The sequence below is a fragment of the Ictalurus furcatus genome, chromosome 24 (genome assembly GCF_023375685.1).
Source record: "Ictalurus furcatus strain D&B chromosome 24, Billie_1.0, whole genome shotgun sequence".
Classification (NCBI taxonomy): domain Eukaryota; kingdom Metazoa; phylum Chordata; class Actinopteri; order Siluriformes; family Ictaluridae; genus Ictalurus; species Ictalurus furcatus.
The window spans coordinates 2,864,701-2,890,608 of record NC_071278.1 but is presented as its reverse complement, the minus strand read 5'-3'; the positions used below and the strand labels follow the sequence as shown (position 1 = coordinate 2,890,608).

Here is a 25,908-nt window from a genome sequence, read left to right as displayed (position 1 = left end):
ACTGGGAGAAACAAGAGTTTATCGCCTGTACAGCACTGTACGATTTATACATCACCACACACTTTCGGATGAATCACCCGTGAGGTCCTGTGTGCTCGCAGGAGCCTGGGATTTCTCAGAATGTCTCGTGAGCAAACCTGGCTAAAGTTGTGACGAGCGTCCGGCTCGGCTCGTGCTGGTCTTTCAAGCGTGGTGACAGGATCGCGTCCCCATGTGAGACCGACAGGACGTAGCAGAGAGGACGTTGGGTGGTAAGTGCTGAATGTGTTGAATATTGGGACTGTGGGAAGATCACAGAGGAGTTTGGATGTAATCTTACACACCACAGGGTAAACTGGGAAGATAATTATTTAAAACCATAACCAACAATCAAATTTAAGAAGCAGGATTACTTTTTGCAGTCAATGGGAGGAGCCTCCAAATCTGCCTTCACTGAGACTAACAGGCATACAGGCCATGCCTTCTTCAGTGAGGCTAACAAGCCACGCCCCCTTCACTGAGACTGACAGGCACACAGGCCATACCTCCTTCACTGAGGCTGACAAGTCACGCTCCCTTCACTGAGACTGACAGGAACACAGGCCATGCCTTCTTCAGTGAGGCTGAGAAGCCACGCCCCCTTCACTGAGACTGACAGGCATACAGGCCATGCCTTCTTCAGTGAGGCTGACAAGCCAGGCCCCCTTCACTGAGACTGACAGGCACACAGGCCATGCCTCCTTCACTGAGGCTAACAAGCCACGCCCCCTTCACTGAGACTGACAGGTACACAGGCCATGCCTCCTTCACTGAGGCTAACAAGTCACTCCCCCTTCACTGAGACTGACAGGAACACAGGCCATACCTTCTTCAGTGAGGCTGAGAAGCCACGCCCCCTTCACTGAGACTGACAGGCACACAGGCCATGCCTTCTTCAGTGAGGCTGAGAAGCCACGCCCCCTTCACTGAGCCTGACAGGAAGAGTTCTGCACTGAAGGCCTGAGCAGATCTTCACCAGAGAAGAAACCCATGCAGAGGCTGGTCATGTCCACATGTAAAAGGTGGGTGTAAATACGTACCTCAAATTAAAGCGTAAACTCTGCACTTTATATATATATTCATTATATCATATTTTCACCTCCACTATATATAGTAGACAGATCAAATAACTATGACTTTCCCAATATCCAAATATGTGACTTGATCAGTCTTATAACGTTCTGCAGAAACACTAAGCTTCAATTTGGTCATTTTCTCCATCCATAATATCCTCCTCTTGTGTGTGTGTGTGTGTGTGTGTGTGTGTGTGTGTGTGTGTGTGTGGCTGATAAAAGACCTCCTGGTGCAGACCTTTTGTGCTCTTATTTAGGGCGAAGGTCCTGAACGCTAGATGGTAGGAGTGCACTTCACTTCAGTCTTCCTTAAACCCCTGTACGAGCCCAGAAAAAAAAAAACAGAATACAAGCCTGGCGAAATCCCAAACGCATCGCTGCTCCCTAACAAGAGCGCACTGCGTAGGGTGTGACATAACATAAGCGCATGCGCACTAAGTAGGGCACTAGATCTCGAATCGGGACCGAGCCAGTCCTGGCAGCGACATTCCAGCGGAGGACCATCGTTTTCTCCTGTCCTGTGATGGGACCGCGTTTAGCCTAGAGGCTGTAAAAATTCATCTTAAACCAACATATCGGTTTATTTGATAGTTTAGTGGTCTCAGAGCAGGATTGAATCACGTTATCGTGGTGAGTGAGAGGTTTTTGTAAGGGCAGGTCTCTCAAATCGCAGCTAGGAACAAGACAGATAGCTAACGGTGGTGTTTTTTTTTTTTTTTTTTTGGTGTTAGCTTAACAAGCTAGCAACCCGGTTTTAAACCTCTCCTGGATGGGTTTTATTCATTTGTCATCATTTCTAATGTCATGTGAGGCTTTAAACAACACGAACGAGTCGTTTATTTCGTTTTTAGTTGTTAGTCTGACAGAAATGTTTAGGTTTATTTACGAGCTTGCTGCCTTGTAGCTAGCAAACTAACCAGCCTGGGAGTGGAGCTCCACTATGTTTACTAAATTAGCTGTCAATACTATCTGATCATTTATTATCTTTAGTAAAAGTTCCACTAATTAAATAATTCGTTAAAGAGTAAAAACACTGATTAAATATGTTTGAACCCAACCAGTAGGCGGTGTTTAGAATTTTAGAGGTGTTTCGATATGATCGATGGCGGTATGATATTCTAATCAAATATATCACGGTTTTATTGTAAAAAGTAAAAGCACAAAAAAAAAATGTTTTCGTTTGTTTGTTTATTTATTTAGTATAAACCTGTTTTGTGTTCCCCCCCCCCCCCCCCACATTCTAAAAAAAAAAAAAATCCTAATTATTCATTTTAAAAAAGTTTATCATGTAAGGAATCGCGCTGTCGGAGGAAACCAAACGACGGCGGGTTACGTTTATTTCACGATAACGCCACGTCCTCCCGAAGCTTTTTTATTCCTCTTACACCGCAGCCACGTTCCAATCATTACGATTTATTATTTATCAAACGACGACACGTGCTTTCTTTTTTTTTTTTTTTTTGTGGTCCGTTTATAGTTATATCGCAGTTAGGGTTCGGCGATATGACAAAAATATCATATCGAGATACTTGATGTTTCTACGATACAGGATGTATATATCACGATGTGTAATTTAGCTAACAAATGATCTGCAAAAACGGTAGTAAAGTAAGCGCAAAATTAAAAAAAAAAAATTTATTGCCTACTAAGGCAATTTAAAAATACATCCGTTCAGTAGCGTTTAATTTGTAATCGTTAAAAAAAAAATACATCGCCGTAGCGACGATATCTCCGAAAGAGCGTATCGTGTAATCGTTTATCACGATATCGATATAATACAACGTGTAAAATTACGTAAAAACTTCACCAATATCAAGGATTACACACGCTTTTCAATCCGTTTGTGGCGCGCCCGCTGCGAACGAGCTGTTACTATAGAAACGAATGCTAATGATTATTAGTGTTAGAACGAGCGTGTTGATATAAACCTGCGGTGTTTGAAAAGGGATTAACGTCTTCAGACCAATTAGAATTAAGCAGCGCTGCGATTGCATTACTTAAAGAAAAGAAAAAAACAACGTGCGTTTTTGGTTGATTTATACGGAGGCGTGACGCGAATAGGGCGAACGTGGCTGTAGTAGGAAGGGCGCTAGCAGTGTAACGTTAATCGCTGGGTTTATACGACGTCAGAGGAAGTAAATCAGTTAGTAAATCATTTACGATTAAATCTCTGTTACGTTTGGTTTTTTAATTCCAGGTCTCGCGTTTAAATGGCTTGAGTCTAAAAGACGTACATCCCGAGACTGCGTAGCTTTGCGACCTCCAGATTCTCACCTCTCCTCCGTAATACCGAGCACCGAGAGAAACCCCCGAACATGCCGCTCGGGCTGGGCCGAAGGAAGAAGGCGTCTCCGCTGGTGGAGAACGAGGAAGCCGAGCCGATCCGCGCCGGGCTGAACGTGGACGGACTCGACAGCGCCCGGGTCGGGATCGCTGAAGGCGTGACGCAGGAAGGTCTTCCTCCTCCGCCCACTAACCTGCGACCTCGTCTCATTTTCCACACCCAGCTGGCGCACGGCAGCCCCACGGGCCGCATCGAGGGATTCAGCAACGTCCGCGAGCTCTACGCCAAGATCGGGGAAGCCTTCGGGATCCCGCCGGCAGAGGTGAGACTCGCGTGAACACGCGTTTCAGACGACCCCGTCTGTCAGGTTTCCGAGTCGAACCGTAAAACAGTTAGAGATTTCACACGGCGCACACGTGACATTAAACACACTCACGAAGTCTCTTTAGTAACACTTACTTTTCCAGCCTTTTGTTGCCCCTGTCCCAACTTTTTTGAGACGTGTTGCGGCCATCAAAATTACCTTCTTTTTTTTTTTTCCTTAAAACTGTACATTTCCTCAGTTTAAACATTTGATATGTTTTCTATGTTCTATTGTGAATAACAGATGGGTTTATGAGATTTGCGAATCAATGCATTCTAGTTTTATTTACATTTGACATAGCGTCCCAACTTTTTTGGAATTAGGGTTTTGTGTATATGTATATGTGTGTGTGTATATACATATGTATGCACATAAATTTTATATATATATATATGCACACACAAATATATATGAAATTTTTGTGTGTGTGTGTATATATATATATATATATATATATATGTGTGTGTTTGTGTTTATATATATATATATATGTATATATATATATATATATATATATATATATATATATATATATATATTTATGTGTATATATAATACGATTATAATACGTATTTAATAATTTAATATCACACATTTTAATTGTAAAACAGTGAATTCAGTGAATTGATTAATGTTTGGGAAAACACCTTCTGGCACAAAGACAGATACGAATACTTGGGTCTGTCTTATGAATCGTACAGAATGGAAGTGGGCGGTTTCATTTAAGCTTCGACGCTTTGAAGCACGTCTCAGAACCCCAGCTCTGGTTTAAACTCGGATCAGATCCTCGATTCGCGCTGAACTCGCTCTGAATTTTAATCCTCGTCGGTGCGGCACTCCCGCAGTGTTTTTAAAAAGTCGCCGAATATCCTGAGACGTTGTTTGCTTTGATGCGTATGAACTGTTTAGTAACCTCTCTCCCCGTGCCTCTTTGTGTTCAGGTCATGTTTTGCACACTGAACACCCACAAAGTGGACATGGACAAGCTGCTGGGCGGCCAGATCGGCCTGGAGGACTTTATCTTCGCTCACGTGAAGGGCCAGAGGAAAGAAGTGGAGGTGTTCAAAGGAGAGGACGCTCTAGGGCTCACCATCACGGACAATGGCGCCGGCTACGCGTTTATTAAGGTAACGCGGACAGGAAGCCGGCTCACGGAAACACGCAGCTTTATTTATTTATTTTAGTTTTTTTTTTGTTTTTTTTTTTTGGAAAGAAGTCAGGATGTGCTAAAAATGACCTGGGTTTCCTTTGCAGAGGATAAGAGAGGGCAGCATCATCCATCAGATCCAAATCATCAACGTCGGAGACATGATCGAGTCCATCAACGGTCAGACGCTTATCGGCTGTCGACACTACGAGGTGGCTAAGATGCTCAAAGAGCTGCCGAGGGGGAAGAACTTCGTCTTGAAGCTGGTGGAACCGCTCAAGGCCTTTGGTATGTGTGTGTTACAGTAATATCTCACCTGATGACGTCACCGGCACCTTTGCCTTACCCCAAATGTAGCCGAACACCCAAGATCTGTTCACTTTTAACGTCTATAATATTTTATACTTTTGCTCCTTTGTTATTTAAAAATCTGAGCTACAAGGAAAGAGCATCACGGAGGTGTCATTTACGCGCGACGACGAAAAAGGGCGGCACTTACGCAGGACTTCCTCTGGAAATCTGTCGATCGATCGACTCACAAAATGGCCGCCGCGCCTAGTGACCCGGATGTAAACAGAGCGAGTGAAAACTAACTACGGCGCTGCTTTTGGGTCGAGTCAGGGGTTGCGTGAGCCGGAAAGCGTAGACGGAAAAATTCCGAAGGCCGTTTCACAGAGTTCATTTTTTTTGCGGAAAACGACTCCAGTTGGCGAAATCGCAATCGCACGAAATCGTTCTGCGCGATCGTTCGCCGTGATGTTTGATGGTAAATCAGACCTTTTAGCTGTACTCGTGTCCGCGTCACGTGATGCGTCTCGGCCCAAATCTGCGGTCATTTTGAAGAACTGTGAGCTCCTCCGAATATTGCAGAGCTTGATCGCTATTTTTTTTGCGTTAATTTCTGCGATGGCGGAATCCCGGAGGAGCCGGTATACGGCTTTGTAGACGTAGAGCGTCGATCGTTAGCAGCGGCGACTCGAACGAACTAGCTAACCAGCCAAGTGTGGAAAAGGTAGCTAGCTAGCTACATTTTACTTTATTACTAGCTAGCATAGTAAAGCTAGTTTACTTTATTAGGGGAAAATATTCCGTTAGTAGATGGGTCGGATTCGGTGTCATGGATACGTCTCAGTACCAAAACTTTATTCACTCTTCGTGCTGATCTTCTTCCTCAGATATGATCGGTCAGCGGTCAGGGGGGAGAGCGGGGTCAGGCGCACAGCTGGGTACGGGCAGAGGGACATTACGACTGAGGTCTAAAGGACCAGCAACGGTGGAGGAACTGGTAAGACTTTTTTTAAAAAATCCATTTATCATACTTTTCAAAAATACTTACACATTTTTAAAAAAAAAAAAAATCTATTTGTAGTCAACATCAACAAATCTGTCCCTGTTGTTACTATAGAAACGACAATGTATCAAATCAAGGGCATTCATTATAAAGCTGAGATTTTGTCAGAGCTGCTGTTCTAGAAAACTAATCGACGCCTTCTGACCAATCAGATTGGAGATTTCGACAGCGGCGTGTAGAAGAGTTTTAGATGGTCTTTGTGTATTGTTTCTGTATTTAAGATGCACTTTTGGTTTTACTTCCAGCCCTCAGCGTTTGAGGAAAAGGCTATTGCGAAAGTTGATGATCTCCTGGAGAACTACATGGGTATACGAGACAGTGAGCTCGGTAATCACAACAGCTTCTTCTTCTGCTGCTGCTTCTTCTGCTTCTACTTCTTCTTCAGCTTCTTCTGCTTCTACTTCTTCTCCTGCCTCTTCTACTTCTTCTACTGCTTCTTCTACTTCTTCTACTGCTTCTACTGCTTCTTCTACTTCTTCTCCTGCCTCTTCTACTTCTTTTACTGCTTCTTCTACTTCTTCTACTGCTTCTTCTACTTCTTCTACTTCTTCTTCAGCTTCTTCTGCTTCTACTTCTTCTTCAGCTTCTTCTGCTTCTACTTCTTCTCCTGCCTCTTCTACTTCTTCTACTGCTTCTTCTACTTCTTCTACTGCTTCTACTGCTTCTTCTACTTCTTCTTCAGCTTCTTCTACTTCTACTTCTTCTTCAGCTTCTTCTGCTTCTACTTCTTCTCCTGCCTCTTCTACTTCTTCTACTGCTTCTTCTACTTCTTCTACTGCTTCTACTGCTTCTTCTACTTCTTCTTCAGCTTCTTCTGCTTCTACTTCTTCTTCAGCTTCTTCTGCTTCTACTTCTTCTCCTGCCTCTTCTACTTCTTCTACTTCTTCTACTGCTTCTTCTATTTCTTCTACTTCTACTGCTTCTTCTACTTCTTCTTCTACTGCTTCTTCTACTTCTTCTCCTGCCTCTTCTTCTTCTTCTCCTGCTTCTTCTTCTTCTACTTCTTCTACTGCCTCTTCTACTTCTTCTCCTGCCTCTTCTTCTTCTTCTTCTGCTTCTTCTTCTTCTACTTCTTCTACTGCCTCTTCTACTTCTTCTTCTTCGTCTTCTTCTACTTCTTCTTCGTCTTCTTCTACTGCTTCGTCTTCTTCTACTGCTTCTTCTGCTTCTACTTCTTCTCCTGCCTCTTCTACTTCTTCTCCTGCTTCTTCTTCTTCTTCTTCTCCTGCTTCTTCTTCTTCTTCTCCTGCTTCTTGTTCTTCTACTTCTGCTGCTGCTTCTGCTGCTTCTTCTTCTTCTGTTGCTCCTTCTGCTTTTTCTTTTTCTTCTTCTGCCTTATCTTTTTCTTCGACTGCTGCTTCTTCTTCTTGAATCAAATTTCTGGATTTGTGTGTAGTCGGGCTGTAACAGTAACTTCATGGTAAAGTAAAACATTAGGTTTTTATTATGAGATGAGAAAATATTTCATAAACAATTCGGTATCGTCCTGAAAAATCACCATGGCTTTAGAAGAGTTTTAAATCTTCTCTCCGAGTCCCAGGTCAAAGTTTTTCCATAAAACTGCTACAGAGAGAGAAGTGTACATTTATTCCCCCTTTTATTTTTATCCATATTACTTCTATCCTGCTTCCCTCTTTCACTCCCTCCCTCACCATTCTCTTTCTTTTTCTTTTGTCCTTTCTGTCTTATTCCATTTCCTCTGGCTTCTCTCTCGCTCGCTCTCCACGTGTCTTTTTTCATTATATCCTCTTTCTTTCTTTCTTATTCTATTTCTCTACCCCCCCCCCCCCCCCCCCGCCTCTCTCTCTCTGTCTCTCTCCAACTCTCTCTCTCCATCTGTCACTCTCTCTCACCGTGTCTCTCTCTCTCACTCTCTCTCAGCTGCCACAATGGTGGAGTTGGGCAAAGACAAAAAGAACCCGGACGAGTTCGCGGAGGCTTTGGACGAGACGCTCGGCGACTTCGCTTTCCCGGACGAGTTTGTGTTTGACGTCTGGGGCGCCATCGGCGATGCCAAGGTGGGTCGGATTTGATCCTGAACGCGGCGGCGTGTATCGGACTGAAAGGGAGGTGGTGCTGCCACCGAGGACATTGCTACTACAAACTACACTATAGAGTGAGTTTTACACACAAAAACCTTCAGCTGTCTTTATTCTGGACGTTCTCTGGGAGCGGGTTACAGTGTTCATGCAGAATAATGAACTGCAGCGCTGAGCCCGGTGTTGACTCCGGAAGGAACATTACAACCGCCCTTAAGACACTAATGTGGAATATCAGTGTCGAAATTTCCCCCGGTTCTCTCTCAGATACTTCAGATAAAGGCTATGAAAAATTCCAATCTGCACGTTGCACGTGTAAATATCTCTCTCTCTCTATCTCTCTATCTATCTTCTGTCTTTCTCCTCTCTCTATCTTCTCCCTCTCTCTCTCTCCTCCCTCTCTCTCTCTCTATCTATCTTCTGTCTTTCTCCTCTCTCTATCTTCTCCCTCTCTCTCTCTCCTCCCTCTCTCTCTCTCTATCTATCTTCTGTCTTTCTCCTCTCTCTATCTTCTCTCTCTCTCCTCCCTCCCTATCTATCTTCTGTCTTTCTCCTCTCTCTATCTTCTCCCTCTCCCTCTCTCTCCTCCCTCCCTATCTATCTTCTGTCTTTCTCCTCTCTCTATCTTCTCCCTCTCTCTCTTCTCTCTCTATCTTCTTTCTCTCTCTTTATCTTCTCTCTCTCTCTTGATCTTCTATCTCTCTATCTTCTCCATCTCTCTCTCTCTCTCTCTCTCTCTGACTCTTTATAAAACTGTGACGTTCACTTTGCACTGTTACACTGTATGAACTGTACTGCCACGCCATGTTCCAACACACACACACACTCTCTCTCTCTCTCTCTCTCTCTCTCTCTCTCTCTCTCTCTGTCTGTCCTTGTGCATGTGCAGTTCAGTTCTGGACCACTTTGTGATGTAACACTACAGCGACTCCTTAAAGCATGTTTATCATGTTTTCGTATTCCTTAAGTCTTCTCCTTTATATGATCATTTATTCCCTACACGTTCCTTAAGATAATCAGGTTTTCATACGTGTCCAAATGTGTGTCCAGTTACATTTAACACTTGTTTGTTTTTTTTTTTGTTTTTTTTAATGTTTTTTTTTTGTTTGTGTTTTTTTTTTTGGATGAGGAGGGGAATTACACGTGTTGCATGTATACTTGATATCGTAAAACGATGTAGGACGTAGGCGAATGTAAGATTGATCAAACGAAATAAAAACCGCCGAGAGACGGCCGTCTCCTTCCGAACGCGGTGAAATAATCCTTGACGTTATTCATTTCGTCTAAATCTAAATTTGAAACGGCAAACTTTTATGCGTTTATTAATCGACTAGGCTTGGATAAATAGCTCCAGTTCATTAATGTGATGGAAAGGGGTTGGTGTGGGGTAAATTTTTACAGCGAAAACTTAAACAAAACGTTAACGTGTGCAAGCGAAATAGAGCTAAAATTGGAAGCAGATGTTGCGATTAGAAAGACTGAGAATCAGATCGACCTAGCTGACAGTCAGGTTCTTTCTCTAAACACCACGTCACAAATAGACGTTTAAGGTGGCGCTAGAGAAGTAGGCTTGTGCGATATAACGATATTATCATCCCTACACCATATTACACTTTGACACGATCTCCAGAGGCGTTCTAGATTATCGCCGATTATATTATATTATACTACCGGACCTGCCAGTCTTAACGCATATTGCGTAGGAGCCTTGCATTTGAACTGTCTGGAAGCTCCGCCCCGTCCCCAACGATCTCACGTTGCTTTGACACGTACCACCTACCGAAACATTGTTACAGACCAAATACACCCCTTCATGGCATCGGTTTTCCCTAACGGCAGGATAATGCGTCCTGCCACACTGCACAAATGGTTCAGGAGCGGTTTGAGGAACATGACGAAGAGTTCAAAGTGTTGACTCGGCCTCCAAATTCCCCAGATCTCAATCCGATCGAGCTTCTGTGGGACGTTCTGGACAAACAAGTCCGATCCATAGAAACCCCACCTCGCAACGTACAGAACTTAAAGGATCCTAGGATACCACAGCACCGCTTCGGAGGTCTTGTGGAGTCCGTGCCTCGACGTGTCGGAGCCGTTTTAATGCCACAAGGAGAGGAGGACCTACACGATGTTAAGCCAGTGGTTTTAATGTTATGGCTGATCAGTGTGTGTGTGTGTATATATAACATCAGATAGTTATAGTTATTAAGTACTTAACTGAAAAATTTTGGAAAAGAAAAGCGGAGATTCAATCTAACATTTTACAAATAATGATAATAGTGACGATAATTACTAGAGAGAGATTAAATATAAAGGTTTTTTTTTTATTTTTATATTTTGTTTTTAGCTTCGCCGGTCACCGCAGACATTTAGAAAACTTACGGCATCGACAGTGAAAACGCCGGCCGTGTGGACATTAGACAGCCAGTTTGTAACAGGATTACGTTAATAACGTACTGTTTTGTTTTGGAGGTTTAAACCCCCCCCCCACCTCCCTCCCTCCTTCCCTCCCCGCCCCCTCCTTTACTGCGTATTAGTACCGAGTCGCCTAAAATTCCACCCTCCGGCTGAGGTTTCGCGATCGCCGGAGCTCCTGAAATACGCACAGCCGACAATATCATAACGTCCTCCCGTACTCCCCTCAAACCTGAAGTGGTCGGACGTGCTCGTTTTCCCATTCGCTCAAATCGCGTCCTTTATCGCGACGTTTTAAAATGGAAGATTGCGCTTAAGAGGATAATCGGTATCGCACAAGCCTACTCGGAAGCCAAATACAGAATTGAATGAATAAATAAATAAATAAATAAATAAAGCGACGAGTGACGTTTCCATGGCGAGTTTAACGTTATCGTTTCGTAATTTTGGTCGCGAAATGAACTCCTTTAGCCACACCCAAGAATGAACTTCCTGTTTCCAGATGGACGCATTTCTCATTCGCATTTCAGCACGTAAGTGGATTCGTGTAAGCAAAGAATTGAGGAAGACGTAGAGGAACGCTCTAAACCGCAGTCTAATGCCAAACCAAGGATCAGTATTAAACTGTTATTCATGCAATATTTCAGGTGTGATGCTGTATTTTGTCTCGATAATATTCAGTTTTCCACGTAATCCGATATTATTCAAGTATTGTTCGAGGAGGATGATGATGATGATGATGATGACGTGGATTGAAAGGTCACTGCCTCTTAAAGCAACCAGCTAGCAAGCGTTCAATTCATTCCATCTCATCGTTGAGGTTAAGGACAGGGCTCTTGTTGTTCATGTGTTTATGTACCACACTGTTCTTGTCCGTATTTAGCTGGATTTTTAGTTTTTTTTCTTTTTTTTAATGTTTTGCTTTTTATCGTTCTGTTATTGACTCTCTTGTCTTCTTGGCTTATTTCATTGTATTATAGATCAAATGTCGTTTTTAAAGAAAAGAACAATGCTGTTACAAACACAAACACTGATGTTTCCATGTTACACTGTTTAAACGTCCCGACGTGCAATCGGAGAGAGCATCCAGGAGCTGGAATGTCGTTTCACATGTTTACTCGCTACACCCATTTCTCAGCTTCATTAAAACAAACCATCTAATTTGACTCGCTTGACTCCGTTTGTGTTTTCTCTCTCTTTTTTTTTTTTTTTTTTTTTTGTAAATTTTTTCTTTTCGGAGGTTCGTCCAACCAGTGGCCGTGTATTTATCAAACACAGTTCTGTGTAAATGAGAACGTCGACGACGTCGAGCGGCAAATCCGAGTAGGCTCGAGTAAATTTCTCAGGATCGATCTTAAAGCCCGCGTTGCATTTTGTCCCGCGACGAAGTTTCTAATCAGCCGTGTGTGGCGTTTAGAAATGAAAGAAGATCTTAGTTTTACAGTATCAAGAAATATGATCACGCGTCTTAATTATGGCATGTTGGATCTCTGGTTCTCTAATCCCCTCTTTCTGCTACGGCAAAACCACCGGCTTGACCTACTCGCAAACGTAAGGTTGACTTCGTTCAAAAGACATCATTTAATCCGATCTTCTGACGATATCTCGGACTCATAACGACACCTGAACACGACGAAATTAAACTTGGATATCATTATGAATTTCTGATGTTTAAATGTGTGTGTGTGTGTGTGTGTGTATATATATATATATATATATATATATATATATATATATATATATATATATGGTTTAATGTCGTTCTGTGGGATGCTCAAAGTTTTTATTATACACTACCGGTCAAAAGTTTGTGGACACTCGACTGAAACGTTTCTCATGATGTTAGAAACCTTTTGATCTGAAGGTGTGTGATTAAACGTGTGAAATCGGTGTCGTAGGCAAAAATATAATCGTGCCGACGTGTTCGTTTCTTTCATTAGAAAACTAACATGTTATTTACAAAATAAATATTTATTTTTTAAACGGACGACTCGGAGCGAGATATTCCGAAAAGCAGCCGATAAGAGTCCGGCATCGGTGTGAACTCCTTTAATACTGTTTAAAAAGCATCTCAGGGAAATTCCTCAAGACATCGCTCCAGAAAACACCAAGAATACATTTCTGGAAACTCTAGGCGAAAATGGCATCGACTTTGAAGATGCTAAAATATTCAGCTATTTTGATTTATTTTGGATTTTTTTTATCACAACATAATTCCCATAATTCCATTTGTGTTACTCCAGAGTTTTGATGATTTTATTATTATTCTAAAATGTTGAGAATGAGTGTGTCTAAACTGGTAGTGTGTGTGTGTGTGTGTGTGTGTGTTTGTGTATAATAATGATATTTTCCCGACTTGTTTTGATAGCTCTTTGGTCTTCATGGTGCAGTTTGTTTAGGTACGGTATGTTCTCTAATAAGCTGTGAGTTCTTCCAGGAACAGGTGAGTTTATATCGAGGTCACGTGACACTTTAAATTGCACACCGGGCGCCGCCGTTCGACCAATCACGTGTCTGCATCAGATCTAATGTAGTTGATACTGATCCAATCACAACTTTTACAGTTTAATTTGTGAATAAGTTTCCATCCGTTTCAGTTTCAGGTTGGGACGCTACAAAACGTGGGAATGTTCAAGGGGGGTGAATACTTATGCACGCCACTGCATCTTGTATGGCGTACAGATTTTGGGTACTACCATCTGACGCCCGTAAGAGACAAACCCGGTGCAATATCGGTGGGGTTTTTTATTGTGTCTCAGTTGGTGCTGAATTAAGACCGGTCATCGTCTGGCCGATCTTAATGAACTGTATTTCCGAAGGAAAGGAAGATAATCAGCCTCTGGGTTTAGTCACACAGGTATAAAGCTAGGCTAACGCCTGCACGTTTTCTTCAATACCTGCATTTAATATGTTTCATCAACATCATTTCTGAGAACGTGCTGAGAATGTTATTGTTACTTTCACCGCAGCCACAGTTCAGCTCGCACACAGCAGAGACGATTCGGGTTTTTTTTTTTCCTTCGTTTCTAAATACGGGGCGAGCTGATATGAGCAGAGACAGCCCTCTGCTTCGAACCCGAACAGAGTGGCTCATAACACTCAGCATGTCGGCTGTATTACCCAAGTCCTGCCCCTCAGTAAACAGCTTTAATTCCACAGCGGTCCAAAAAAGCTTTTCCGATATTTGTGATTTTCCTTTTAAATTTAAACAAAAAATAAAGAAAGAAACCGTTTGAACTACGTCGGACAAGGAGCGCGTACGTTCTACCTTGTACGGAAATATGGAGAAAATAAAATCAGACCTTGTGAGCTTAATCTAGTCGATCCACTTAGACCAAATCTGATTAAATTTTTTTTCCTTTCCGAATGCTCCCTGAGGCAGTACTTGCAAATAATACTTTGAATAATTCCTTTGCGTTGTTGTCGTGGCTAAAGGTGAAAGAAATTCCTTACTAGCAGACACGTGAAGGTTTCGCACTAAAATCGACTGGTATTCGTAGCTGTTCGTGATTCCTTCCACCTTGATAAAAAGCCCAAGGTCTGGTTGAAGAAAAGCAGCCCTAAAGCATGATGCTGCCACCACCATGCTTCACCGTGGGGATGGTGTTCTTTTGGTGACCTTTTGGAAGTATGTAATTAGTATACCTTTTGGAATTGGTCTCGTCAGACCATAACACATTTTGACACGTTTTAGGGTGATTTATTTTGGGCTTGGATGTTTTTTGTGAGAAAGGGCATCTGTCTAGCCCCCCCCCACCCTATAGTCTAGACATGTGAAGAATACGAGAGATTGTTGTCACGTGCAGAGAGTAATCAGTTCTTCTCAGATGTTCCTGCAGCTCCTTTAATGTTGCCGTTGGTCTCTTGGAAGCCTCCCTGGTAAGATTTTGTCTCGCCCTTTTGTAAATTCTGGAGGGACGTCCTGTTCTTGGGGCTGTCACTGTGACGACCATTTTTTTCCCCCCCTATTTGTTGATGAACTTTACAGTGTTTCATGGTAAATTGAATGTTTTTATACCCCTCTCCTGGTTGATATCTTTCGACAAGCAAGATACCGTGCATGCTTTGTAAGCTCTTTTGTGGACCATCGCTTCAGAGGTCGGATGAAACCAAGACGATGTGAAGAAAATCCTACAGCTGGTCTTTATTTGTGGTGAGTCAGAATCATTTCTGTGGTGACGGCTGTATGATAATTACTTTTGACCACGAGATCGAATGTGATTTGGATCATTCTGAACACAGCCACAGTGCACATTTATGCGACCGGGTTGTTTTAACTTTGTTATTTTTCCCTGAAACGTTTCGGATTGTTTTTGCCTTAATGTTTGGGTGGGAAAAGTTTCTTTCTTTTTTTTTTTTTTTTTACATCACAAAAACCTGCCATTTTAACAAGGGTGTGCAGACTTTTCTCAATCCATTGTATATATCCTGTATTATATCCGTCTATTTATTAAGGATGGGTGGTTTCAGTCTGGTTTTAGTCATTTTCCTGTCATTTCCATTTTGCTCACTACATGTGAATGGAACGTCACCACTTTCATCACGTTTACAGCTAATGCCTTTCCTAAAATGGCTTCCAAATTCCTGTGTATGGGAAGCAAGAGGTGAGTATTTCCAGAGAACATGCTGGCAGGTCACATCACTTAGCTCACAGTTTCTCCAACATCCCTTACATCCTGTCGTGTTTTCTACAGTATTTTTCTCTCCGCATGGCTGAACAAGTTGATTTTTTTTTAAAATTGTAATTGCCATATTTTATCCTAGTCCTCTTCTGTAACAACCATATTATCCCTCCTCTTTCCATTTGACTTTAATATTCAATGTACTTTAGAAGGATCATAAAAATAGCATTTAGTTTTGTTTTTTTATTTAGTCCCGCCCTGAATAATCTATTTCACATAACAGATGTTTACATCTAGTCCACAAGACACAATAATAACTGAATTTACACAAACGAACCGGTTCAGAAGTTTACACACGCTCCATTATTAATCCCGTGTGTCGTGACCTGGATGATCCACGACACGATGTGTGTATGTTCTGTGAGAGTTCTTCACGAGTCCCTTGTTTGTCCTGAGCGGGTAAACTGCCCACTGTTCTTCAGGAAAATCCTCCAGGTCCTGCACTTTCTTTACTTTTCCGGCATCTTCTGCATATTCGACTCCTTTCCAACAGACTATATGATGTCCAGATCCGTCTTTTCACACCGAGGACGACCGAGGGACTCGTACACGACTATTACGAAAGGTGCACACGCTCACCGACGCTCGAGAAGACGACACGATAGATTAAGAGCCAGGGGGAGGGGGTGTAAACTTTTGAACAGGTTGATCGCAGGATGTAAATTGTTATTTTGTTTAAAGATCGCATATTTTTCATTTAGTACCGCCCTTCAGACGCTAAATAAGATATTTACATGTCTCCCAGTAGTAACAAAATGATACCAATGGCGTTAATAAACGCGGTACAGGCCCATGGAGTGTCTTTATCTGTTATTTTATTCTTAATTCGTTTATTATCCCCGTGCTGGGAAATGTTTAGAAGGGTTTTTAGACTGCTGGATATTTTAGTAGGTTTTGACACCTACTGAAGTTACAGGATCCGAATCATAATTTGGCTGGAACTTGCGTTGTCAACCGGCGTCACCGTATTCGAATATATCTATTTTTCACGTCTCGGTCTCTGCGTACGTCTTTCCTCACACTCCTTACCTCTTCTTCGTATTTCTGCTGATAAACGCAGGAGGGAAGAAACGTTTCAAAAGCAAAATCTCCCCTCTGCTTTACACATCACTATATTTGTCTCTAATCACTTATTTATAAAGTCATATACCCTGATCAGAGAGCAGCCGTGCCTGCTATAGTCAACACCGGCCGAGTCTCCAAAACAGTGCTGTTTACAGCAAACATCTCGCCGATCTGTCAAGCGCCAGTTACACTCCCTCAGACTGACACAAGACACCTCATGGTCAGTCAAACAGTGGGTGATGTTGAGTCTATAAAAGGCAGATATTCGCGGGAAGGGTCACGTTTTACTCGTTCCTCCGGTGTGTTATACGGGTTTTGCGGAGAAGCCGGAGTGAGTTTTGTGATTTACGGCCCAGACTAGTGAGCGATGCCTTTACGGTCGAGAGCATCTTCTCAGCCCGGGAGAGGCGGTGTGCTCCTGAACCCCAGAGTGACGGAGATTCTGCGTCCACGAGCGCTGTCCTCGAGCTCCCGCTCGGCCGTGGAGGACCAGCTGTCGTGTCCCGTGTGCTGCGAGATCTTCGCCGACCCCGTGGTCCTGCGCTGCAGCCACAGCTTCTGTCGCACCTGCCTGAACCAGTTCTGGAGCAAGAAGACACCCAAGCGCGAGTGTCCCGTGTGCAGGAGGAGGTGCTCGCTCACCGAGCCCACCGTCAGCCTCGTGCTGAAGAACGTGTGTGAAACGCTGGTGCAGGAGCAGAAAGGACTGACCTCCTCTCCGCCCTCGTCACCCGGCACCAGCGCCAGGCGGTTAGACCTGTGTCCTACCCACAGAGAGCCGCTCAAACTCTTCTGCCATGACGACGAGGAGCTGCTGTGCTGCGTGTGTCACACCTCCAAGAAGCACCAAGGCCATCGCGTGTGTCCCATGGAGGAAGCGGCACACGACCTTAAGGTGAGCTTTCGTTGTGCAACCGAAATTAGCCTCTGACATTAGCAACCCCCTACAACGCCGACCTTTATTCTGATGTGAGGAACAACAGGACATGACAACACTGTTAATGTCAGCTGTGCAAACACATATAAATCCCACAGCAGACTATCAGACTAGTTAAAGGCCAGGCTTTATGTTTGGGCAACTACAGGCATGACATTTTAATTAGTAAATAAATGAAACCCCTGCATATAAAGCATGCACAAGAGCCCGTATTATTATATCGTTTTATTTCACTCATCTGTCTCCTAGATGAATTTTCGGGGGGGTGGCGGGGGGGACTAATCAAGGGAGAAATAAAGTGCGAAATAAGCAAGAAAGTAAAGAAAAATGAAACCGACCTTGTCTTTAAATGTATAAATACATTTGATCAAAATGAAGTTTGCGAAATGAAAAGGTTTTGTAAGGAATAAAACACTCCATGTCATGCTGTTAGAGGAAAATCATCAACAACGGGGTGGTGTGATGAAGCGCCGTTATTGTTATGACCCTGAAGTTGCTTATTTTCCTTAAACTTCACATCCTGGTTTTTAGAAAAATAGCCATAACTTTTTGAACTGTTTGTCACAGACTCAAGTGTCTTATATCTGTGGAATCATTTGGACCAGACGAACAAAACGTATATGATTTCCACCTATAAAGTTGTTGTGTTTTTTGGCATAAGCATGTCAAATTTGGTGAAGATATCTCATTTCGTTCAGGAGTTACAGCCATTTACGTGAAAGTGGCCATGCCTACTTCCTGTGTTTTCACATACTATAGCTACCTTGAGTCGAAACTTTTTTTGAACGATTTTGATAAGGAGACGCCATAGAATCATTTGGCACTGATTTGGTCCCGATCGGATGGAAAAACCTAGCTCTAGTTCGCAAAAGTTTGTTTTGCAAAAAATCCGAGATGGTGGAAAATTTTTATAGGCAGAAATACATTTTGTTCGTCTGGTCCCAAGGATTCCGTAGATATAAGACACTTGAGTCTGTGACAAACGGTTCAAAAGTTATGGCCATTATAAACATGCTCACTATAGCGCCACCGTCTGGCCAAAAAAACATAAAATTGTCTGTAACTATGGAACTGTCGATCCGATTGACTTAAAAATTTGCAGACAGCGTCTTTGTCTCAGGTGCCATCATTGTCCATGTGGACATTTATGTATGTTGAAAAACATGGCTGCCACCGGCCAATCAGTTTTCAGCAGCTATTAGACAAGGTTAACAATTACCGATCGGAATGAAACTTGGTGGACCTATTTGACTCTTGATCAAAGAGGTTTGTGAAAAGTCTTTTTTTTTTTTTTTTAAATCGGCCACTAAGTGGCGCTATCATGATTTTTGTAGGAGTTAACGGTTGTATATAACGCAGGGTTATGAAAAAACACTAGTAATACATATCATATGATAGGGCTTCTGGTTCTAAACAACTTATGCCTCATGAAGCATTGGTGTCTGTCAAAGCGTTCGTTAAATATTTCAGATAATGTTAAAAACCTACTTTTGCGAACTAGTTGTACGATTTTTGCTTAACTGAAATGAAACTATAGCAGGACAACTTCTTAGATCAACAGTTATCAAAAAAGTTTAAACTTTTTGATTTACGCTCACAAGGGCACATCAAAACGTTTGAAGTGGGCGTGGCCACTTTTACTTAAATGGCTATAATTATGTAACGGAATGACATATTTTCATCAAACTTGGTATACTTATGTAAGGCCTCCGTCTGATCTCACCTGACAAAAATGGAGGCGTTTGGCCACTTGGTGGCGCTATATGAGTAAAAAAAATTAAATAAACATGAAAGTGGCTGTATAAAATGGTGTGTAAATGATTCCAATGTTTCAGCCTCTAGGACCAGTGCTGTCAATCAAATCCTTCGTTAAATATTTGAGATTATTTTAAAAACCTAGTTTTGCGAACTAGCCCTAGGTCAACTGAAATAATCCTATTGCAGGACAATTCTTAGATCAATAATCATCAAAAAGAACTTTTGATTGAGCCTTGCAAGGGCACATCAAAACGTTAGAAGTGCGCGTGGGCTCAAACTGAGGACCGAAGAATTACTGAGTGTGACCAGTTGGTGGCGCTACAACAGAACAAAACATGAAATTGGCAGTAAATGTACAACTGTTGGTCCAATAGACTTGATAAATAATTCTTGCAAGAATTGTCCTTGTCCGAGGTCCAATCAGTGTATACGAGGACAAAGGTAAATCTTGAAAAACATGGCCGCCCTTGGTCAATCAACGTTCAGCGGCTATTAGACAAGCTTAATGAAGGCCGATATTTCTTAAAATGATCTTGTTTTTTTTCTTTGACTTAGGTGCTTCTAGGATTGCGCAATATTAAGTAATATTTTTTAACGTCTTTAAGGGCCCTAAACGGCTTGAACCCCGATAGAAACGATGGCGTGTTAAAACGAGCGTGCGAATATAAACCTGCGATGTGCAGCTGCTCTACTGTCAGAGCTGCTGTTCTAGAAAATTAATCAACACCTTCTGACCAATCAGAATCCAGAAAATTGAGAATGCAGTCTGCATGCGTCCAGCATGTGGTGTGTGTGTGTGTGTGTGTGTGTGTGTGTGTGTGTGTGTGTGTGTGTGTGTGTGTGTGTGTCCATCCCCCATCATTCCATTCCAGCACAGAGTGTTTTCACAACAAGCTGGAATGTTTAACACAAAACATTGCGGAACACGCTGGAGGTAAAACAGTTTACAGGAGATCTTGTTGCTGTGTAATCACAGCATTAATGTTAGAACAGCTGATTACATTCTGCTTCATGTTGGAGTTTTAAAACACAATCTGTACCTTAATTCTAGATACAAAATAGATTTTTTGCCGTCGAAATGAAGGACCCATAACTGTCCGAAGAACCCTTGAGGAGATCTTTTTAAAGTTCGTACTGTATATGTGGTAATAGTTAAAGGGGTCATGATGTGAGAAGTCAAATTTTCCTTGATTTTGATTTTCCGACATGCAAGAGGTGGTTGTACCGTTAAAACGTCCTCCTCAGTACAAAAAGAAGAGCATTTATTTAACCAAGCCCCAGAAACGGCTCGTTTTGGATGTGGCGGGATTTGTGAGGTCACACGGGCAAATTCGTTTGCATGTGACTTTTAAATCATCTCACCGTTGGCCCCGCCCACTGGTGCTCAGTCGCTGAAAACAGTTCCGCACATGTTATGGCAGGGGGCGTTGATTTTAATTAATTCATAGGCGACGATGTTAGCCGGTCGTAGCAGGATAGAAGTTAAAAAAAAAAATAGAAAACAATTTCCGATTGGGATAAATTGGGCTCATAAAAGGGCAAGGCGGGCATTTTTCATTTCACCAAAAGCGCTCCAGGAAGTTGATTTCGACACGGCAGCTCATCTTGCCAATCCACCCTCTGAAACAATATTCAACGTTACTTTGGCATAACAGTCTCTCAGCACTACCACCAAGTGGTTCGGAGGTGAATTGCGCCGAACGTCTTCCTAGAAAATGTCCTCACGTGAAAGCGTTTAATATTTCATACCGTATTGCTGTTTTAAAGCAATATTTTCTTTTTATATTAAACTTTTTATTTATTTATTTTTTTGCTCTCGTGGTTGAGAGTTCAGTTGCTTAGTTGTTTTTCTCCGCTCTTCTTTAGGCGGCGTTAAAGATGGAGCTGGTGCCGATGAAGAAACGTCTCGGTCGGCTTTACGAGGCCAAGCAGGAGGGCGACGACATCACCGTACACATCAAGGTAACAACGACGGCCAGACAGAACTTTCCAGAACTAAAGCCAGGTTTCAAAGTAAGAGCTGGTTGTGAACAGAAAGCGAAACAACTGCAACTAATTAACAGCAATTTGCAACTTAATTGCTGTTTGTCAGAATTTCTGAGGGTATTTTAGGCAAAATACAGCGATGTAAGGATCGCCTACACGGTAATTATACACCTTTTCTAGGATTTGTGTAAGGATTCCTGAACAAATCAAAATGAATCGACCGAGAAACGCCTTTTTTTCAAGGTTCAAAGACCAAAAAAGTCAAAACTCTACACGGAACGCTCCGAATCCTGACACGTCCTCGGAATTTAAGTGGTTTAAACACAACCACTGATTAGAAAGATCATCGATCGCTCGTACGAATAATAAGACCGAATCTCACGGGTATGTTTTGTGTGACAGAACCAAAGGCAGCAGGCGGAGCAACAGATCAGAGAGGAATTTGCCGAGATCAGAGAGTTCCTGGAGAAACAGGAGCTGGCGAGGATCGCTCTCCTGGCTGAGGAAGAGGAGGAGAAGTTGCATCTAATGAAGAAAAACACCGACAAGCTCTCGCGGGATATTCTGATGTTCTCTCACGCCGTCAGAACCGTAGACGACGAAATCGCCAACAGCGACTCTGTGTTCCTGCAGGTGTGGGAAGTTTTCTTCAGAAATAAACACACTATCCGTAAACGTTATTTATTTATTTATTTTTAGTGAGGACATTTTTTCTCTTTAGAATATAAGTAGCTTTTCCTCACTTATATTATTATTATTATTATTATTATTATTATTAGGGGGCCAAACATATAGTGCTTAACACCCACTTGTATTTGGTAGGATTTTTCTTCTTCTTCTTCTTCTTATTTTTTAAAAAGTTTTTACTTCATATATATTTTTATATTTTCATTTTTCCTGTCACTTGTTTTATTTTCTATTACTATATATTTTTGATCACTTTTGTGTTTTTTTTTTCTTCTTCTTCACATTTTAAATGTATAAATGTTTTTAAAAAAGAGTTTTTAATTATAATTATTATTGTGGGGTTTTTTTTTATTATTTATTTATTAAAGTTTTTATTCATTGACTGTGAAAGAATAATTCTGATGCTTAACTTTCCTTTATAGCACTACAAGAATATAAAAAAGAGGTTAGTTTGTGCCTGACTGATAACTTTGTCCATAATTATCCTCCGTTTCATTATAAAACTACAGCATCTACATAGTGAATCTGTTGTGATTTGCAGAACACGCTTAACCTTTACTGAACCGGAGAAAGTTCCGGCTGCTCTCATCAACGTGGCGAAACACGTGAGCTCTCTGAAGTTCAGCTTGTGGGAGAAGATGCAGGCCATGGTGGAATACAGTAAGCTTCTCCACGCACTCGCAGGGTCACGCCTTCATAGCTCAGCTATTACAGACAAAATAATTAGCTTGAATATATAATTACCCGGTTAATGAATCCTTCATGAACAGAGTGACGATGATGGAGACGGTTCATGTATGAGATTATACCACAGCGCTGTTGGATTCTCGATTCTGATTGGTTCCTATAACAGGGCAAATTGTACGTCGTGATAGGAACTAACTTGTTTCGTGGACATCCGTTTGACGTGAAACGTAACTGTAAATGGATAAAAAGTATGAAGCAAGATATTGTTCATGTGCTAAGGTTATGTTGGATGTCTTAATCCATTTTATTGCTAGAGGCCTAAAACCTGAACCTGGGTGAATGGGAAATTTGTGGATAAGTAGCGAACAGGACGTTATCGTAGGTAAGAGTTTCTAAGTCTCGTCACGTTATAACGATCACGTCCCTCGTTCCATTTCTTAGCTCCCGTGACTCTGGACGCCAACACGGCCTACCCATGCCTGAAGCTGAGCAAAAACCTGACCCAGGTCAGCAACAGCGGCATGATGCAGAAGCTTCCCGACAACCCCGAGCGCTTCGACCACTTTGTCTTCGTGCTTGGGTCCGAGGGCTTCGACTCGGGACGCCACGCCTGGGAGGTGGAGGTGAAGGACAACGACGACTGGGTCATCGGCATGGTGAAGGAGTCCATAGCCAGGAAGGGGAAAGTCTCAGGCGGTCCAGAGGCGGGTTTCTGGACCATCGCGCTGTCGGACGGCCTTTACACGGCCATGACGTCTCCGCCCACGCAGCTGAAGCTGAGCGGCCATCTTGAGAGAGTCAGGGTGAAGCTGGACTACGAGGCCGGGGAGGTGAGCTTCTCCAACCCCCTGGACCTGACGCCCATCTACACCTTCAAAGAACGCTTCACCAAGAGAATGTTCCCTTTCTTTTGCCCCGGTGCCAACATAAACGGCAGCAACCCGGGTCCTCTGAAGATCTGCCCGGTTAAAGTAGCCGTGTGGAACAGCGCCGTCTGGTAACGGGGGGTTTACGTTGTTCTGCTAAACATCAAATTCATGTGTTTGATCTGCTGTACGTTGTAATCAGACTCAAAGTAATCGGAGTGCTCTGGAAATAATATTATGTGAGTAATAACCAATAAACAATTACTTGTAAGGGCTAAAGTGTCTTTTATAATGACTTTTCCACCATGAGAGGATAAAATGTCACTTGGTTGTTAATCGCATTAGCCTTCTAGCGCTAATGCAGAAGAATCAAATTAGTTTAGTTTGAACCGTTCCTCAGAGTCTGCCTCATGCCTGTTCACGTCTGTAAAAGTATAAATACAAGAAGGAAATGGTAAAAATAATAATAATAATTTTTATAACCCACATGCTATCATTATCTGCAGTAATTCCAAAGCGTTTAGTCACACGGGCAGCTAGCTAGCTTTTCAATACCGAGCTAAATACAGTAGCTTTATTTCTGGTCAGTAAGCTTTTATTTGATTTATTATTTATTTTAATTATACAGTTGCTTCTCGATTCTGATTGGTCAGAAGCTGTTGATGAAATTTTTGACCGTAAAGTTCATATCAACGCGCTCGTTCCGATGCGCGGACGTTTCTATAGTAACAGCTCATTAAAACCGCCGCGGTAAAAATGGATAAAAAAAAAAAAAGTGTGTAATTGTCGATACGGTGACGTTTTTCCGAAGGAGTCTCCGGTGTCAGCATTTCTTAACGGTCGATACGGTAACGTCACGTTTTCACGAAATCTTCAGGACGGATGAGTTTACACTTTCTTGGTTGGTGTCGTTCTTTAATAAATAGAAAAAATTAGATTATTGGCAGTTTGCCGTGGTACGAGAGGAATAGAACACACTGATGTGCTGTTTGTATAAATATATAAAATTTTATAATATAACTCGAATTGCTGTGGTATAAAACACTTCAGGACATGCTGTTATAGGAAAAATAATCAACTTCAGTGTGCTAACAGTAACTCCACCTTCATAAGTGTTCTTATTCCTTACTTAATATAATATAGGTATATATATTGTGTAATATTGACAGATAAGCTATAACGTGGTATTAAAATGGTATTTAAAAGTCAGTGACCTCTAAGACATGCCTCATGGGGTTCGTTCTTCTTGTAGAGAATTATTAGATAAAGCTCAGGAACAGCCACAAAATAAAGCCCCAGAACTAAAAAGGCTTTATAGCACTGAGGCACGGAGAGCTGTGTTATCAGCGTGTACACAGCCTGGGTTTAGGGCAGCACAGAGGAGAGCTTCCTTTAGTGCCGACACACACACACACACACACACACACACACGCTGTCAGCACGTTTAACCTGGCCTGAAAGACGGAACCAGATCCCGTGTCACTAAAGCCAAGTTTCAGCAGTATCTCATTACGACTGGCTTGTTTTGGCAGGGAGTGAACCAAAGCAGGGCTGGCTTTGGCTCTGAGCAGGTGTTAATGAGAAAAATATGGCCGAACAACAGCGACATGGTTCACACCGAGTGAGCTGCTGGTCACCCGAAGAACTCGAGACTAGCTGTTTCTAATTGACGGGGCGTCGTTTTGTCGATACGTTCAATTAAACAGTACCACAAAATGTCCCCACTGTCGAATTATATTATAATATACACTCACAATTCGGTCTGTTCTCTTCATTCTGATGTTTGATATGGACATTGACGGAAGCTGCCACATGATTGGCTGGTTAGATGACGGCATCGACGTGCAGGTATGCACGTGTTCCTGATAAAGTGGACAGTGAGTGTAGCTAGATCATTATATAAGGTTATATATTTATAAACTTTCAAGATTGTACGCAAGCAAATAATTCCGCTCCGCTACGAGTCCGGTGTACGCACTGTTATAACACGCACGTCAGTGAACCGTCTTCATTTACTGAACTAAAATATCGAATTTCTGATCAGGAAAATTTTTTTTTTTTTTTTAAAAATGGGTATTTTTCCATTTTGAGGGTTTTTGTTTTTAATGGAAATTTTTAATTAGATCAAATTTACGTACTTGTTCATACTCGGGTTTTAAAAGGGCAGATCATTATAACACGACGTCATAATACATGATGTTTGTATTGTGTTTTACAGTTATATATTAAATATATTATATATATATATATATATATATATATATATATATATATATATATATATATATATATATATATTTATTTTAAACAGTGCTGGAGCCATCTGTTTTATGTCCTACAGTAGGCGGTATAGATTGACCGTGACTTAGCATCTGAAATCCATAAAACAAAATTAGCTTGACATTAGGTCTAGACAGAGAGAGAAATGAGATACTGCATCGGTGACTAATTGTAACTAATAGTGCTTGAAAGCATTAACCGGAGTGCCATTAGAGGTGGTGATGAGTCATCTCCTGTGTTTGCAGGATGAAATACTTGATCAAGCTGGGTAA

At 42.0% G+C, this 25,908-nt stretch overlaps 1 protein-coding gene across 1 annotated transcript; it reads left to right on the top strand.

Moving 5' to 3' along the window:
• The first annotated feature begins 1,431 nt into the window (after nucleotides 1–1,431).
• Nucleotides 1,432–25,581, top strand: LOC128600303 (E3 ubiquitin-protein ligase TRIM39). The gene is made up of 12 exons (XM_053612666.1): nucleotides 1,432–1,721; nucleotides 3,289–3,697; nucleotides 4,681–4,866; nucleotides 4,994–5,174; nucleotides 6,062–6,171; nucleotides 6,483–6,564; nucleotides 8,119–8,255; nucleotides 20,997–21,092; nucleotides 21,519–21,749; nucleotides 22,226–22,248; nucleotides 22,345–22,463; nucleotides 22,932–25,581. The coding sequence occupies exons 2-12, from the start codon at nucleotides 3,407–3,409 to the stop codon at nucleotides 23,489–23,491; spliced, it is 2,016 nt and encodes a 671-aa protein (XP_053468641.1). The 5' UTR covers nucleotides 1,432–1,721; nucleotides 3,289–3,406; the 3' UTR covers nucleotides 23,492–25,581.
• Nucleotides 25,582–25,908: the final 327 nt, after the last annotated feature.

What these genes read in the sequence shown, in the direction of transcription:
- LOC128600303 (XM_053612666.1), top strand. Translation starts at nt 3,407, where the DNA reads ATGCCGCTCGGGCTGGGCCGAAGGAAGAAGGCGTCTCCGCTGGTGGAG. An exon ending in TATACGAGACAGTGAGCTCG is followed by an intron (nt 6,565 to 8,118) that starts GTAATCACAACA and finishes ACTCTCTCTCAG; the next exon opens with CTGCCACAATGGTGGAGTTG. An exon ending in TACAAGAATATAAAAAAGAG is followed by an intron (nt 22,249 to 22,344) that starts GTTAGTTTGTGC and finishes TGTGATTTGCAG; the next exon opens with AACACGCTTAACCTTTACTG.